The 17,383-nt window shown below is 41.2% G+C and overlaps 1 protein-coding gene across 15 annotated transcripts in view; it reads right to left on the reverse strand.

The window, feature by feature from the left end:
- Nucleotides 1-16,338, reverse strand: part of USF3 (upstream transcription factor family member 3) — a 33,017-nt gene extending 16,679 nt beyond the window's left edge. For 2 of the 15 annotated variants that reach the window (XM_083819942.1, XM_083819949.1), the window contains exons 1-3: nucleotides 16,195-16,338; nucleotides 3,792-3,856; nucleotides 1,802-1,830 (exon numbers count right to left, since the gene is read on the reverse strand). In XM_083819942.1, the coding sequence (XP_083676068.1) occupies nucleotides 1,802-1,830; nucleotides 3,792-3,856; nucleotides 16,195-16,242 (142 nt within the window). In that variant the 5' untranslated portion in view covers nucleotides 16,243-16,338. The other 13 variants (XM_083819952.1, XM_083819955.1, XM_083819950.1 and 10 more) reach the window with 13 other exon arrangements.
- Nucleotides 16,339-17,383: the final 1,045 nt, after the last annotated feature.

The following is a 17,383-nucleotide window of genomic DNA, read 5'->3' on the forward strand; positions in this document are numbered from 1 at the left end:
TCTGTCACTTCAATTTACATTTTTCAAATTACTGGTTTTTTTTTTTATTATTATTATTTCAGGACAGACTGAAAGGTGTTCACAGAGACAGGCCTAGATACACTAAATGCTGTTCTAATACAGCAAGATAAAGCATCTTCTGCAAGAAATTTATGATGTAAAACAAAGACAAAGTCTGAAGGAGAAAAAAAAAGCATTGCCCCAAGTCTCCATTTAGATAGGAACTGAAGCACGCGGGAATCTGTCACATACACCTCATTTAAAGTATATCCACAAGGTGTCCTCTCTGCTCTGAGGACTAAGTCACTTGCCAAGCTTAAGGCAGGGGCAATGTTTGAACATCATTCCACTTCTTCCCAGTGTTAGACATTTCCTCCCATGTTAGACATTCTAACACGTCTACAGCAAAAGGCCACTCTCCTTTAGAACAAATGAACGACAGACTCCTCAAAGAAATAAAAACTGATCAAATCAGTTACTCTGAACTAAAGCTGCATTTCATACTATTATTTAAAGACAAGGCAGACATTTGCATTCAGCATTTAAAGAAATCCTATAGCCTATCTTCTAAAGCAATTTAACAGCTCTGAAGAGTTAAGCCTGTAACTTTTACATAATATTATCCAATTAAACCACATATGAATTTAAAAGCTCATTAACGGATACCAGTTTCACCAGTATTCTTAGTGGTCAGTCACACAAGAGCAGCTATATAAACATTAAAACCCACGATCCTTGGGAATTAATTTTTGTATCTCTTACTGTTACTTATACATACAGATATCACAGTGGTTGTGAAGTGCTATTCCTTTGTTTTGATAGTATTATCCACTCTACTCAGATTGTCCAGATATTAATGACTAAGCAAGCTACAGGGTTGGAGGGAGCTGGTCCCCACATCTTGCAGAATTCAGCCCAGAAGATGAAGACTTTGGAAAGCTATCAGCAAGCAAAACAGGAACTGAGAATTAGAATCAGTTTGGCAATCTTAAAAGTAGGCTTGATAAGATTATTTCCTAATACTTCTTAATCCTTAAGAAATTGGCTGCACCCTGGGTACAGCCCTACAAGCTTTATGTTCCACAGCTTTCACATGGAAACTGCTCAGTGTTTTTTCCATTTGAGTTTGTAAAGACCACACATTTGAATTGTTTGATGAAGGGAGAACCAGATTCACGGTCTAGCATTTCTTATCTATATAGATAAACCTGTCAGACTCTTCCAAAGCCTTTCTGCTGATACCTATCAAATGACACTGAAGCTAAAATCTGACAGAGACAAAAGACAGCATGCTGTGTGAGGGATGTAAGTCCTACAACACACAGATGGTATTCACACAGAATTACTGGTGGGTGCCCAAGGGACAGGCTGTAGGAGTATTTCTAATCCATGTAACCTCTAAAGCGCTTGGATGAGATACCTCTCTCTGATTTGCTTAAGTGTTTACTTCTGTTTTAAAAGAGGTGATAATTATTTGTGAGTGAATGCCTGTGCATTTATTTTCCTTTATAACTGAACAGAGATTGTTCACTTTTTAGTTTAATGGCAATGGTAAGATTGGCTACATGGTCACACTTTCACACTTGGACATGTGTGGAAAACAGCAACCTAGAGACCAAGCAAGAGGCACTTGTGCATAGGTATTCTAAGCAGGACCACAGAAAGATGCTTTTGCTAGGGTGTTTTTTTTTTTAATGTAATAAACTCCTATGAAGCAACCTTCTCCATGCAAAATAAGTTTTAATAGTTCAAAGAATATGTGCTTATTTCTAGATCAAAAAAACAAAAATTGTGTTCCTACCTGCGTTATGTGTCTCCCGGTTTTTCTTTCTGTTAAGCATAAAGGGAAAACAGTGATATGAAACAGAGGGAAAAAAATCTGCATACAAACAAATTTCTCTTATTTTCTTATTTTAATTACAGTTAAAAATACTAAATACTGTATTCTGCTCTGAACAAGAACACGGCAGAAATTACACTCAAAAGGATTGGTATTAGACATTGGTACTAAACAGTTTCTAACAAAAAAATCATTAGTGTTCAGCCTTAAATCAACTTCAGCAAAACAAAGCATAGTGTAATACTCAATTTGGTTATTGTTACATATTTACAGGGCAGGATTTTTATGTTTTTGTTCAGCAAGAACTATTACACTATCCAATGTTCAATAAAGCCAATTATTAAAAAAACACTACTTTTGAGCACCAGGAATGCTAATTGTTTGTTTGAAATATTGCTTTTACATTCACAGAATCAATGTAACAGGAGAAAATATTACCACACAAATTGATTCTTTCAGATGTGTTACCTTCAAACATCATACCTTCTAGTATCAAACATTTCCTTTGTGTGAGAAGCCTGAATTACCATTCTTCTGCAACTTTTCCTCTTTACTGCCTCAAAATTCTGTCTATGCTTTTGGGGTGTGATGGTTGTCTTTATTTTCATATGTTCATCTGGGATTTCTGGACCAACAGCTACCAGCACGATCACTGTGTAAAGCCTCAAATTGCTTTGCTGGAAATCAGTAAATCCTAAATATGTACTCTCCATATATAAATCAAATGTTGCTTATTCATGCAGTAAGGCAAATACTTTCAGGAAATCTATTAAAGCAAAGCACATGTCTTATGGAAAAAGAAATGTTTCATTAAAAAAAAATTCAAAAGTATTTCTGTCCAGCAGCGCCCTCTTAGTCTAGTTGCAAAAAAGGGAATAGCATTTTCTGCTCTCCACTCACTGTTAAGGCATAGTCCAGACATAACAAGGAATCTGAAGTGAGAAGGCAAGATGTATGTGGATGACACGTGTGATTATTATCAGCCACGTACCCTTTTGTGCTTTGAGTTGGCATTTATTTATGGTAACTCACCAAAAGCAGTGTGTAACTCAGACAACCTTTACAAGACAGTGCTGTTACTGCAGACGGCCATATCTGGAGACATTTGCTAAGAAATCATGCCTAAAGATGAACATCTTAAAGTCAAATAAATGCCACTGAAGCCTGCACATCTGTTCTACAGCTATTCAAGAAGAGATGAATCTTCTGTTCATTGAAAATATGCACCACCAGAACTAAAATGCAAGCAGGAGATCGTTGGTTTCTTAATTTACAATAAAATACAATTTTCCCACTTATATACAAAACAATCATCTGTCATTCTTATCATAAATCATATCCTACAAGGCCAGCTAGCATAAGATGGATGCTGTAACTAGGGAATGAAGGACTGCCCTGCCACATAAAGTGTTAGATCAATAACCTACTACGCAGGAATGAAGACTTGGAAAGGTTATAATGAATTTTGAGTCCCTCTGTTACAAATTTTGGTTATAGACTTGCTATTCAACCTACGGGTGTGTTTTGACTTCCACCAGAGATTTGAGAAGACTTAGATTTCACTGCGATTTGAGATAAAAACTCCTCCATCAAAATGATCATAGTGTTCCCCCAACATCTGCAAGGAGTCTCTGCAATAATACAGGCTGCAGTCTAACCTAGGTGGTGATACAGTCTTACATGCATCTGGCTGGTTTGTGTGATAAAGAAACTCCTTTGCCTTGGTGGCCAAGGTAGACACACCTGACAAATAACTCACTGTAGACAGGGGAAGAGAGAGAGGCAGGTTTGTAGCCATAGTTCCCAGACTTTTGGATTAATCCTGGTCAACCCTCAGAGCTTCTCATTAGTACCCTTATTACCCCTTAGAACCTTTTAACTAGAAATTTTGTCACTGCAATATGACCACAGGCTACAGAACTACAAAAATCATTTTTCCACAGAAACTCACCGATGTTGCTTCTTAGTACGTGTCTCATTCTCTGTCATCTCTGGCATGGTTTCAGAGAAGAGAGCCTGAAGAAAATTGTGGAAGGAATTAACAATAACTGCACTCTACAGAATTCTTAGCACACATTTGTTACACCATTTTGCCTTTGACCACAAGGATAGGGCCACACTACACAGTACGCAGAAGTCTATCACCTTGCTGTAGAGGGGCTAGTCATGTGAGCACTAAAAATGAAGTACATTACCTATACGAGTGCTATAAGAACCACTGCTCTCTATGAAGAACTGGTTTCTGTTTCCTCAGTTAATTTAAACTAAAAAAAACAAAACAAAAAAAAAACCACAACTATAATCCCAACTACTTAAAGAAAGCAAAAAGGAAAATTAGAATATATGATTGTTGGATTTTTTGTTTGCTTCTTTGAATGGGAGGAGGTACAGCTGAACTCGTCTTTTTCATCAGCACTTCCTAGCTGAATATGCTTTCAATTCTCAGTTCTAAATAAAGTTTGAATGCTAAGCAAAATACAAACTACAATGAGGACATTAATTATGTGACTGTTTAATAGCACTCTAATGAAATGACCTCATAATGCAGAAAGTTACAAAACTTGCTTGTTACTGAGTTAATGTACAGTTTAGAACAGACCAAACCGACACCCTACATTCATGCTTTCAGATACATAAAATTCAGTTAAAAATAAAGTTATGAAATAAAGTTATATGTGATGACCTAGTATGTTGCATGGGTCCTCAGCCTGAACACATAAGTAGTCTGTATTAAGACAACAAAAACATGACAAAAAGAGAACAGAAAATAAGGTTAAATGAGTGACGATCGAACACATTTCTACTAGAGCAAGGAGCTTTATAGACCAAGTAACATGAAGTATATTGTAGATGACACCAGGGGATTTTTTATTTATTTATTTATTTTTGACAAGACAGAGGTCTGTATTTAGTTTCATGCTCCTGCTCATTCTCTCGCCAACCAACCTGTTCTTGCAACTCTTCCCATGGGCCCTCACACTCCTGGTGGCTTCACCTCTCCTTGGCTCGTCCTGGAAAGCCTATCACCTTCTTTTACCAAGCTTTGTATCTTTAGGGTATTTTGTTTGTCTGCTTGCTTGTTTTTACTGTAAGGAAGTGCGGGTAGGTTTTAATACAACTTTCAACATCAAGCTGTTCTTCAGTAAACTGAGTCTACCATTACTGACAATGGCATTTAAAAGATGAGGAAAAAAAAGCCCTATGAACTAGGAAGCCAGCCACCTATAGAGCTCCCAGAACACTGAAGCACACAATTCGGAAGGGAGTATGCGTGCACATGTGTGTAAAGTTAACAGAAATATTCCCTATTGGGCCAGAGCAGAACTTGGGTTTGCTCTCCAGTCTTGACACCCTTAAAAGTTTGCTTGAATGTAACACTCTCACTTAGTAAACCTTAATTGATTAACATTGCAGCTGATGCCACTTACCACACTGTCTCTTATTTAAGCACTGTATCTACTCCTAGGAAGATAGAGGAAAAGTTGGCAAACAATGAAATAAAACAAACAGGCAGTACTCTGCAGATAGGTCCAGCTCGGGAAACACAAAGTGCGTGAAGTTTTCAAGAACCTAAGTCCACCTGACACAAGAGCATGCACACCAACACAAAGTCAGACACAACGCTGTGCAAGATGAGTTACAGCACTACACCACTCCGCTGGGCATTATGTACAGCCTATCTGAGGCATAACTCACCCAAAGGGAGCACAGCACTACCTACTTCTATTTCTTGGCAGGCTTCGCTTTCTCCATTCTCACCAGCCATGCTCTGCCTAAGGTGTGAGAAAAACTGAGAGTTAACGTAGTCTCTTATTGTGGGAGAGTCCTTCAAGTTACTGAAAATTCAAAACTCTGAAGGCCAGAAAACCCAGCTCCACACTCAAGACATTTATAACCTCTCCCCTGAGGTGGTGGTCAGCAGTCCTTACACGCATCCTAGCTGCATTCATCGTACCAGGCAGGTGGGGCCACACTGAATGATGAAGGGATTGACTGGGAGAGTTTAGCAGATGTCCAATCCTGATTATAAAAGTAAATCTGGTCAGACCCCAGGCACCTTTTACACTGCTGGCCACCAGAGAGATGCTCACATACACACTGCAGGATTGAGGTCTGTACACCTCATTTCAGTGTTTGATGTTTCAGTTGTGTAAAAGCAGCACAGCAATATCTATTGTCATTGAGGCCATCAGAAAAGGCATGAGAAGTGGACTCATTGGCTGGCAATGGTACACTCTTGTCTATCCGTCTTTAAGACCGCACCTTGTGTACCAGGTGAACTTGCTGTGCAAGAGGGCACAGGGAACATTCAATTTAGCATATGCTGTGCTGTTTCTATGTAGTGGGGTAAATATGTGGGCAACAGAGTGTGTGGACATAGTTCTGGTACTGAAAAACTCACAAACAAACATTATGTTTAAAAGATGGAAGATGTTGATTGCATCCTGTGATAGCCATACACCTTGTTTCTTGACTTTTCTGCAGCTATCCATAAGGGCAGAGTTGGCATCTGTTATTGGACATTACTAGACCATGTCAAGTACACTAGAAGTGACAACAGAAAGATGAAATATGTCTCCATTTTGGTGAATTTACCATTTTTAAAAGACTAAGTATTTACCAAATAGCTCTGTTTTTTGTTTTTTGTTTTTTTTTGAAATTTATACAATTTCAGAACCAAAGGAATATTTCTGAAGTACAGTGTATTTAATGTAGAAAGCATTAATATGAATTTAGATGGCCAGTTACTATGCGAGATGAAGCACAGATGTGTCAGAGCTAATGGGTATAAAAACAACCAACCCTCTCCCAAACCAGACACATCTGCTCTGACTCCACCTGCTTCTCCCTACACACAGTCCAGATCGCATCCGCATTCCCATCTTCTCTCCATGCTCCTACACTAAAGCTGCTTCTGTCTGCATTCCCTCAGCTCAATTCTTACTCCTAATACCAGGTTCCCCATTTAATAAAATCAAGATCTATGTATTTTTCCACCGGCCTTATTCCTTCCTCCTTAGCAGATGCCTTAAATGATTCAGCAATACATTACATATTTGGGAAGAAAGGCAAGGTCTTATGGGAAGTTTGTGTTGAAATTTATTAATAAAGCTTGTAAACATTTTTAGATCCTGAGAAAATTGAGAGTTCTTATAACAAAGTGTCAAAGACATCTTATCTCCCTGTTTCATCCTCCTCTGTCCATTTTGTTTTATAATTTTTATTTATTTTTAATGAGGGTCAACAACCTTCTTCTAAGCAGTGCCATTCCCTGCATATTTCCAGCCAGATGCCACCACATTGAGTGTATTAGCCTCACAAAATATCAAATATAAATAACTAGTAAGATTGCATTTCATATGGTTCATTCTGCTGGGAGGCACAGTTCATTTCCTATCGAAGGAAGAGGGCACAGGAGTGCCATGAGTGTTATTTTAACTTCACTTTACTGTGGGATTACTTCAAGCCAGAAGCTTATTGAGATTCACACAATTCAAACAATGTTTCCCCCAAAGTTTCAAAGCAGTTTTATAGGAGTGATAAGAACAAACAAAGCTGTACGCATTACCTAATTAACCTATTAGTTTATTTCATGTTCCGATTTGCTCCTTGAAAAGAAGTGGTTAGATGTATTAAACAGCACTTGTATACAACCCTGGGGCATCTATTTCAAGACTGTATGAAAAGACAGATGGGGAACTGAAGATTTTTTTCTTATTCTTATCCTATAACGACAAAACCCTTTGCATTTTATTTGATAAACCCCAAAACAGAGCTGGCAACAGTAGGCAGGTGGTATTCTAAAGAGTTGTTGAAAACACAGACTCTGAAAATTAAAAATTAAAATATAGCTGCCGAGGCAGAGACTTTTGTGGGCTGCTGTATAATGTTTATCCTACCTCCTTTTCTTCCTAGCAGCTGTCACCACACCAGAGCTTGAACAATGGTTTCTCTTTACTTATTCCATGTCAAGTAATACTTCCAGGAGAGATTCATTTTCTGATTCAGCACAGCAGAAGACGCGTATTTGCTTTATAAGCTCAGGGGCAAATATATTTTAAGTTCACTCATGCAACATGCTCACTTGACTCAGCTGAATATCTTTTGCAGAAATAATGTACCAAATTATAAATTCTTTAGACAGATCAAGGAGATGCAATTGGCCATTTATGGCTATTTACTCACAAGCTTTATGTAGTTTATAGCACTTACAACGTCAACTTGAAATACTGCTTTTAGTTTAAATGCAATGCCATCCCCAGAAATGAAAAGATACTTTGTCTTCTGGAGATTTAAGTTTAATGCACTTTAATCAGTGCTACAGTCTTGCAGTTCTTAGGAGTTTCATACCTCAGGTCATGATTTATGGCCAAGATCAGTTCCAAGGCATAGGTATCTACTACACAAATGCTAATTTTTTCCAGCAAGACAGTGTCCTCTTCATTCAAGTGACTATTTTTCCAGTCTTCCATGCATGTTTTATAACAAGGCTAGCTTCAAGCAGGGACTTAATTCAAGCTTTTAATCACAAGCAAGGTGCCCTTGAGATAAAAAGCCACAACTTACTGCCTTTTCTTTATTCTCCCCTCGAGACGCTTCTACGCTCATTTTACATTCTCAGTTGCAGAAAATTTAACTTGAAACTTTATCTTTGTGATTGTTTCCTACCTACCAACTACTTTTGCTACTAGAAGTAGCCTTTTAAGACCACTGTACAGGAAACCAGCAGGAAAAACAGTCCTATTCAAGAGGAAAATTACCTTTGGTATCTTTTAGTTTGGTTTCTGAAGAACCCAAGGTTTTGTTGTTACTGCACTGTGTCTATTCACCTGCATGCTCATGATGGCCGGGCCCACTGACTGACCTAAAAGAAATCCAAGACATTAAATTGCCAGTTGTTTACCAAAAAACTTAAGACTGCGCAGAGAAGAACGGGTGAGGTCGGTGCTGACACTGACGGTGACCAGATGGATCCTGCCCAACTCTGCGACCAGCTAACTCTACAGCACCTACGTGCTGGCTGGCCAGGGTGGGTCAGGTTGGTCTAGGTGGGTGTATGGGGGATTATAGGGCAGGCGAGAGCTATCTCAGCTTCTCACAGAACACACGTTCCCGATCCAAACCAGCTGATAATTTCCTTGGGCAAGTGGGCTGCTCCAAGAGCTTCTGCAAAAGTTACTATCAGCAAACCAATGCCAACAAACTACAGCTCGTTATACAATCCACTTCATTCTTTTAACTTGTCTGGAAACAACAGATGGGGGAAAAAAAAATCACTGCTTTTAGAGAATTTTTTCTTTACCTCTTCTGTTTGTACTATGTAACCTCAAAGACGTTGGTATTTTCCCTCCTACTGACTTACAGCAATTAAGTTTCGGTAAGGATGTTATATAAGGTCACGCAAGAGAACTAGAAAGACGGTCTTTTTTCTCTCCCTCTATAACTACATTGCAGGAAGAAGCTGGCTTATCATTCAAGTAACGTTCTCTCACACCTACAGTCATTTTGGTTTATATTTACAAATTCCATAATATTAAAGCCATAATTGCTTGTGACCATTTCCTAAAACATCGTTTCAAGAGAGCATTGCTGTAGAGCCATTCATCTGCAAAATCCTGACCAAATCTGCTTAAGAAACTTCTGAAGATCCACCTGTCCTGTTTATTCTTCTTGCTCTGCCATTGCTGCCCCTCCAGCTCTCCTAGATTACAACCTCATTCACTTAAACCTTGTGGGAGACAGAGAGGAGTTACTGCTTCACTGAATCGAATCTCTTACCTGCTCTGCTGTTCTGAAAGCTGTTTGGAGAGGCACCTCTGGACCTTAGCATCCAGAGGCGAACTGCTGCCACCTTCACTCATTGTGTGGATGATCGTGGTACTACAGACAGACTGAGGTGGCATGAAATGCTAGCAAAGGAAAATGCCTACACAAACTGTCTCCTGTGACTGGGATGAACTATTATATGGAAGAAGGCACTCAGGGGGCAAAGAGTGATAAGTGCACAAGTAGCACACAAGTTAAAATCACAAAGACCAGAGCTGTCACCCTAAAGAGGGTCTCCAGCTATTTTAGATCAAAATAAAGGGACCAGGACTCTTATTGGGAAATCAGGGAAAAAAAAAACCACACATGGAAATCCTCATGATACCATGCTCATTGGATATTTCATTAAGATTCAAAAGTCACCCCATACCAATTTCATGAAAGATGTGAGAAAAAATGAGGCACTACTTTAAGCTGCAAGACACTGCTCATTTCCCTGGTTTTCAATGTCCAGTGATCCACTGGGCACTTCAAGACATGAGATTAATTTCAAATTGAAGACATAGATAATTACATCGTGCTTGAAAAAGGCATCAAAGACCTTTTTTTGAGGGGGAAGGCTAAGTGGATGCAGAGTGGCGTGCAGACAACTTCCTTCTGTGACAGGCCATCATTCCCTGTGTGGGCTAGGTTACCTGTAGCAGAGGACAAAAGCAGCCTGTACCGTGGCTGTGAGTGCACTTCCACTCTGGTGCAATAGCATCTACCAGGGAGCCAAACCTTTCTAGCAGGATGTTACCTAAAGAACAAGCCATTTATTTTTCCTGAAAAAGCTGTAACATGCAAGTCTTCCTGGTCTCTGATTAGTGGAAGCTAGATGATTATTTGTAATTGAGGAAGCCCCCCACTGGAAAACTGTATCCAAAACATTAAAGACTGACTGAACAAATGAGAAGTTACAGATTCAGCAACAGCTAATCTGATTCTGCTTTCTGATATGACCTCGCCACCAAATGAAATCTCTATTTAAAGACCAGTACTTTGTTACAGGGCTCAATAATCGATTTAAAATCAAAACAGAAACATTTATTTTCGCTACCGCACCCAGGATACTACTCTTCACTTAATTTTTTGGTTTAAACTTGACCTGTTGTGCCACTACAAATGATCCTCACAAAGCCTGTTTATAAGGTCTTGAGGAGGTATCAGGTTAGCTGTAAGACCGTCCCCTTGCAGCCATGCCAGATGCACAGGCACTTGCTAAAACAACTTGCTGCTCTCTCTTGAAGTCCCTAACTAATAAGCAGTGCAAAATATCCTAGAACTGAAATGTGCAGGGCATCCACAGCGTTTATGCAAACTTTTTTTTTTTAATCCATCTTTTCAGATAAGTAATTAAGTACAAAGGATTACACAATAAAGTTTTTGAATGTTTTAAAGGTTAGGGGTTAAGAAACATGACACAAACCAAGAACTCATCACGCGTTCATGCTACGGGAAGCAGTACTGTGTAGGTCTTCACTACAAAGCTCCTTTAAACCATGCAGAAGAGATCCATCCTGAGATTTGGTTACAAACATTGGCCTCCCAGCATGAAAGCTTTCCCTATGAATCTTAACGGGGCTAAACACAGAAATGGATGAGGTAGAAGGTACCATGAAACAGTACGTAGTTTTATCACACAAGCTAATCTAACTTACCCCCCAACACCACCTTTAAGGCATGTAATTTCTGAGTACCTTGATTTTAAAAGAAATAGTTAATGAAACTTCAACTTTCAGAACCCTGCAAAACAGCAACTGTGTGAAAGTGCTTCCAAAGCACCTGTTCAGAGCATACGGCCATGTCCTTCAGAAAAGGTCAGCACAGGATTCCAGAAATGGTACTTTCACTACCATCAGCTGTAACGAGCTTTAAAATCAACCACCACCACCACAAACCCAACAAAAACGAGCAAAAACCCCAGAACTTTGCAATGTCCTTTTCATTCCAGGCTCCTAACAAAAGGTTTTAGCAGCCGGAAGAGAGCTACTTCTCCCCTTTGCTCTTCAAAGTTTTTTTCCAGATAAAAGGGGTCCAACAGGCAATTTCTTCAGTTCCAAGAATAAGGAATTCACCTTGTGGTCTGGATGTTTGACAGATAGCTTTGTGTACTACTGGCAGGGATAAAGTTGCAGACTATCTCAGTTAGATGTAACAGAGAGGTCGGAATGAAAGATACCTAAGACCAGGTGACTAGGACAGACACACTGTCTTAACAGCCACATTTAAAAAGAAATTTAAAATCAAGATCAGTATATGTTAGACACCAGAAAAACAGAACAACTAGATGCAAATCCATAGGAAACCTGGATTCATTAATTTGTTTACTTTAGGAACTAGTTATTTAGCTTGGGAGAATAAATGTACATGAGCTATCCAGAGGTAAGTAGTTCTGTGAACACCAGAAAAATCACACAGGACTATTACAGAAATTCACCACCAGTAATGGAGAAGAAGCTAAAAGCAGACTTCCAAGTTATTACTTTGTGGAAGTTTGAAAGAAATGGGTAATGGCAAGGGACAGGAACAACAGACAGACTAATATCATGATCCTGCAAGTTTTACTTCATTAGAAAATCCTTCTCTAAAATGAAAATGCTTGACTTCCATCTTCTTTTTTTCTATAATTGTCTGAAATTATCCCCCAGTTGCCACCTGAGACTACCTTGGCAAGAATATCTTAAAGTGAGACTAGAAGGGAGAGATCCCCATTGTGTTCCTGAGCAAGGGATAGCCCAAATGCATTAGTTTTTCCAAGCTAAGAAACAAGGTCCTCCCATCCCTGCCCTGCCAAAATAAAACAGAAAAACAAACAAACAAACAGAAACAAAAAACAAGCAGAAAAAAAAAAAGCCACAAAATGAGTAAGAGGGACTGGAAAGCCTCTTGAAACAATTTACAGGTGGGACTCTATACCTTGCCAACCACAGCAAGCATAAAATATACACTACTGCTTCAGACAAAGGCAATCCTTAACAATCCAGATCGTCAGGTATTGGAACTGAGCATCACCCTTGGTCTCAGACTTAAAAACCGAACAGACAAACCTCAAAGCCTTCAGCTCTCTCTACTTCCACTTAAACAAAGGAAAGAACTATTGGAAGTTTCCCGTTCCAAACACAGGCACAAGCTAAGCCCCCTCCAGCAGGAGAATTTTTGAACTTGAGCCATGGAGAGGAAGACACAGGAAGATATACTTTATTATTGTAGTAAATGAGGAAGAAGAGTTGTAGTACTGAGGAAAAGGCAGTTTGCAGACAACCTACGACTAGCGTTCAATTTCTAGCTAACTTCACTGATGTAGGAAAGCAGGGCAGGGTCCAACTGTACCAAAGGGTGAAGGTCGGCATGAATTTAATGTCCCATAAGCCAACCACTCGTTACAGACTACAGACACAGGCAGGCATCCCAATGACTTTCAGATCCTAAGATCTGAGAAACATGCACCTAGACTTGTAAGTTACTAGATCCAAGCTCTAATCTCTCCAGTCTCACTATAGAGGGGTCCCAAAAAACTCATTTTGGTACACGAGTACCAGCACAATCGGGGTGTGCTTTTAGATGGAATCGATCTCATTTAATGGTACTCCTCTTAACCAATTAACCTGACAGAAGTACCAGCACAGGTAACTGGGCGAGAAAGGCACTTGTTAACATGGAGCACAGAACATCTTTAACAGCTCGCTACTTTCTTCTCATCTGAAGCACAATGGCACACGGCTTGGCTGATGTAAAAGATTGCTATCGCATGTCATGGCTGCGAAGTAACTCATTCATCTTAGAAGAGTGATGCCACTGCTCTTCATACAGGAAACAAACTTTGTTTGCACAAGATTTGTCAATCCTGTGCACGTAGCAGAATCAGTTTTGTGCTTACTCAGAGCATGACAACAGTGCTACAGTTGTCAAGTCACAACAAAGCACACTTTGAATACATGAAGTGCACATGTAAAAGCTGGAATTGTATTTTAACCGTGGAGTTACGTTATCATTATATAAGCGTGGCACTGCACAGTGTTGCTTCATCAGGGAGCTATGATCTTTAGAAGCTTTACTACATTCTGAAAAAAGGGAAGCCCTACCGCTCAGTGGTTCAATCCAAAATGTTTTCACTCGACTTTTCAGAACCACATTATGATCAATACCCTTCAGAATAGGAAAATATGTTCCTGAGGAACTTGACTTGGAGTCACAAATATAACAGAGATAAAGAATGCTAGCACAGGAAATAGGTTATAAAGGGACTCCAAATACTAGGAGCGAGTAGTCCTTAAAGCTGAAGACAAGCATAACGTGTCTTCATAGGCCCAAAAACTGTAACTCAACCTGTTATTAAACTCTTAGAGATATTAATGCTGCCAGATGCTGCACATACACACAGAGTTTATATACCCACTTTCCTAAAAACATCTGGTTTGTACACACAGCTAGGCACGCGTCTCCAACAGGATTTTGGTATTCATGGACAATGTTCAGTATTATGTTACTTAACAGAAAACAGAGTCAGCTGAAACGTTGTGCGGTGACACTCATTCACGACCCTTCAAAGTGGCACAGGTTTCACAGTAAGTATATATATACACACACACACACAAGTGTAATAATATATATATTTAAAAGTTCAGATGTAAACAGCCGTGATTCATGGAGGATCCCTTCACACCAAATGCTACTTATACTTCTCCCCAGGCATGTGTCATTTACAAAGTTAATTTTAAGACCATCCTGGATCCAAACAGTTATTGTAACAACACAAGCACTCATACGAAAGTTAAACAATTGACTTGTCCTTGCCAAATTCAGCATGACCCCACCCATGTCCTCCATGAGTATTTAACTTCTACCCTGTTTAGAATCCGAATTCAATCCATACATTACATTAACTCACGCCAAAACTGAAGATGACAGTGTATAATGCCACACACTTCGCACCAACCCGCTTTGCAAAGTAAAGGTGCATGCGAATAGAGCTCAATTCCAAGTCGCCCTGATGACTAATTTGTCAGACTTCAATACCTGGAAGCCTGAGGTGTTGTTTGTTTTCTTAGTATGTTGAAATCATAACAAACAAACAACACACAGAAGTAGCTCTTTAATTCCTCCCCTTAAAGAAGCTGGAAGCACCCTCTACATCGACCCAAGAAGAGAAAGGGGAAAGGCCGGAGCAGCTCAGTCCGTGGTGTCCGCAGAACACTGCCGCTTAATTTTTGCCACCTTCTTCACGTGTTGTCTTCGGAATCGCAGCCTAAGGCTAACGCTCGGCTACAACAGTCGAGCCCGTGATGCACACAGCAGGCACGTGCCAGACACACACCACAACGCCACACACCTAACAGACACTTCAGTCTGTCCCCGCTCAGCTCTTGGGAACACTTACTGCTTTGAAAGCCAGGAACCAAAGGAGTAAAGCTCCCAGCACGCACCCACAACCTAATTCTGTCCTTGCAGCTGTCAGACTCCTCCAAGCTCCAGCACCAGTTTTCTCTCCACTCTTAAAATCCTTCCAGGTGTTGATAACCTTAATCTGAAAGGCAGTAAGTAATATCCAAGTACTACATGGGTTGCATCTATTCTCATGGTGCTTCACACACTTGATATGTTATTTTGAACATACCCGCCTTAAAGCCACGCTTGGAACACAAACAGTTTCTAAGTTTAGTTCCAGTTAAGCGATGAACGTATTTCCAGTTGTCAAACCTACTTCACTCCAAAAAGTACTTATCGTTATTATAGCACGATCATTATTATACCAGTAATTGTAAGTCAGAATTAAACTTCTAAATCCTTATAATAATACTAAGGACCATTTCTCCATATTTATTCCTTCTTGCTTGTTTGATTATTGCACACGTGTGCCAAGTAACACCCTGCGGTTTGTTAAAGTGCTGTATAACGTAATCAACGTAAGCAACATTGCTCCAACGCACTGGATATGGAGGAGAAAAAGAAACTAAAGTCATGTTTCCAAACCAAGCTTTTACATCGCCTACTTCTGACTGCTTAACGTGCAATCGTTATGTTACTTTTGCTTAATGTTTTTAATAATCGCATCTGCATGCGATATAATAGAAAAGCTAAGCTATTATGTGAAAAGTAAAAATAAAGACACGCAATTTTCTAGGTACTTACGAACAGTGACCCAACGCATCCTTCTGCCTTACCCGCGTCCCCGTAAGGCCTCTGCTACTGCCAAATCCGACTGAAATCGGCCAGAATTTTTAATTCTGACACGGCTCGGGGTGTGCCCACAAGCCTCCTTCCCTCAGGACCCCAGCCGAAGGTACACCCGAGGGGAAGGGCCGGTTTCCAAGGGCCGTGCCGTGAATAAACCCCGGACACAACCGGGCCCCGGTCGTTCCCCCCTCACGGACAAAGGGGCCCGGTTGGGGGGGGGGGGGGGCACCCGCCGTCGCCATGGCAACAGGCCGAAGCCCGGCGCGCGCCCTCCAACCGTCGCCTCCCTCAGGGCAACGGTCGGGGGGGGGCATAACGGCGACCCTCTTCCCCTCCCCTCCCCTCCCCTCCCCTCCCTTCCCTTCCCTCACCGGCGGGCTGGGCGGGCTGGGCGGCGGCGCCCCCACGGCGGGCACCATTCTCCGTGCGGGCACCCCGCGCCGCCGCCGCTGCCTCCTCTCCGCTCCGCTCCCCTGCCGCGCACCCGAACCTGCTGCCCGCACGCGCGGCCCGCCGCAGCCAATCCGGCGGCGCGGGTCGAGCCGCCGCGGCCAATCAAAGAGCGGTGGGCGGGGGAAGGCGTCGCTCGCTGGAAGTGGGAGGGGCGGAGGCGGCGCGGGGCCAATCGGCGGGCGGAGGGGTCGAGGCTGGCGGCGCGTGCCGTCAACAAGTTAAGGTGGCCGAAACAGGAACTGCCGCAGATCGGCACCCCGGCCGGCCAATGAGAGAGCGGGGGAGGGCGGAAGCTCTTAAAGGGAAAGCAGCTGTCGGGAGGCCCCGCCCCGGCGGGCGGCCGTTACGGGCCCCACAGGGCCCTGAGGGGGGGCTCGGGACCACAGCTGGCTCCGAGCGCTTCCACAGCCGGTGGGCTGGCAAAGTTAAAATAAAATTTTGTTTTCTTCTCCCATTTAAAACGTTGTGTTCACAGAATACCTATGTGACAGAGATAAAGAAATAAATAAAAGTAAATAAAAAATAATAAATAAAATAAAAAAATAAATGTTGTTTCTGTCACTAAACACCGGCCTCTGCCTCCTTACCCTTCCCCACCGCCCCCTGCAATTAGCACTCCTAATTAGCTGCCCTACACACCCATCACTTACCCTTTATATGTTACATCCTTACCTTGCTTTTTTTAAAAACAAGGATTTTCCCTAAAAATGCAGCCCTCGTCCAAACCAGGAAAAACGAGCTTACTTTTTGCTACCCCGTAGTGCCCTGGAGTGCTCCATGAAATCCTCACATCATCAGTGCAGTGCATTCTGCGCTTGATGTACAGTTACAAGAAGCCAGCAAAAAGTCACAGGTGAAATCACATGCAGCAGGAAATTAGTTAGGATCAGCAGTCCGTTAACATCTGTTAGTTAAAACAATAGATTTTTGCACAAATATTCAGGAAGTTGCACATGGGGTAGGATGAGATGATTTGCTGTTATGGTGATGGATGAAAATAAAACATCTGGACTACATGGGTTGAAAACATTTGGAGAACGAGAAAGTATTAGTGCAAGGAACAGATTACAATACTCTACCAATGGCTCACCCTGAGGAGCTCCAGCA

The sequence above is a fragment of the Anser anser genome, assembly GCF_964211835.1.
Source record: "Anser anser genome assembly, chromosome: 1".
Classification (NCBI taxonomy): domain Eukaryota; kingdom Metazoa; phylum Chordata; class Aves; order Anseriformes; family Anatidae; genus Anser; species Anser anser.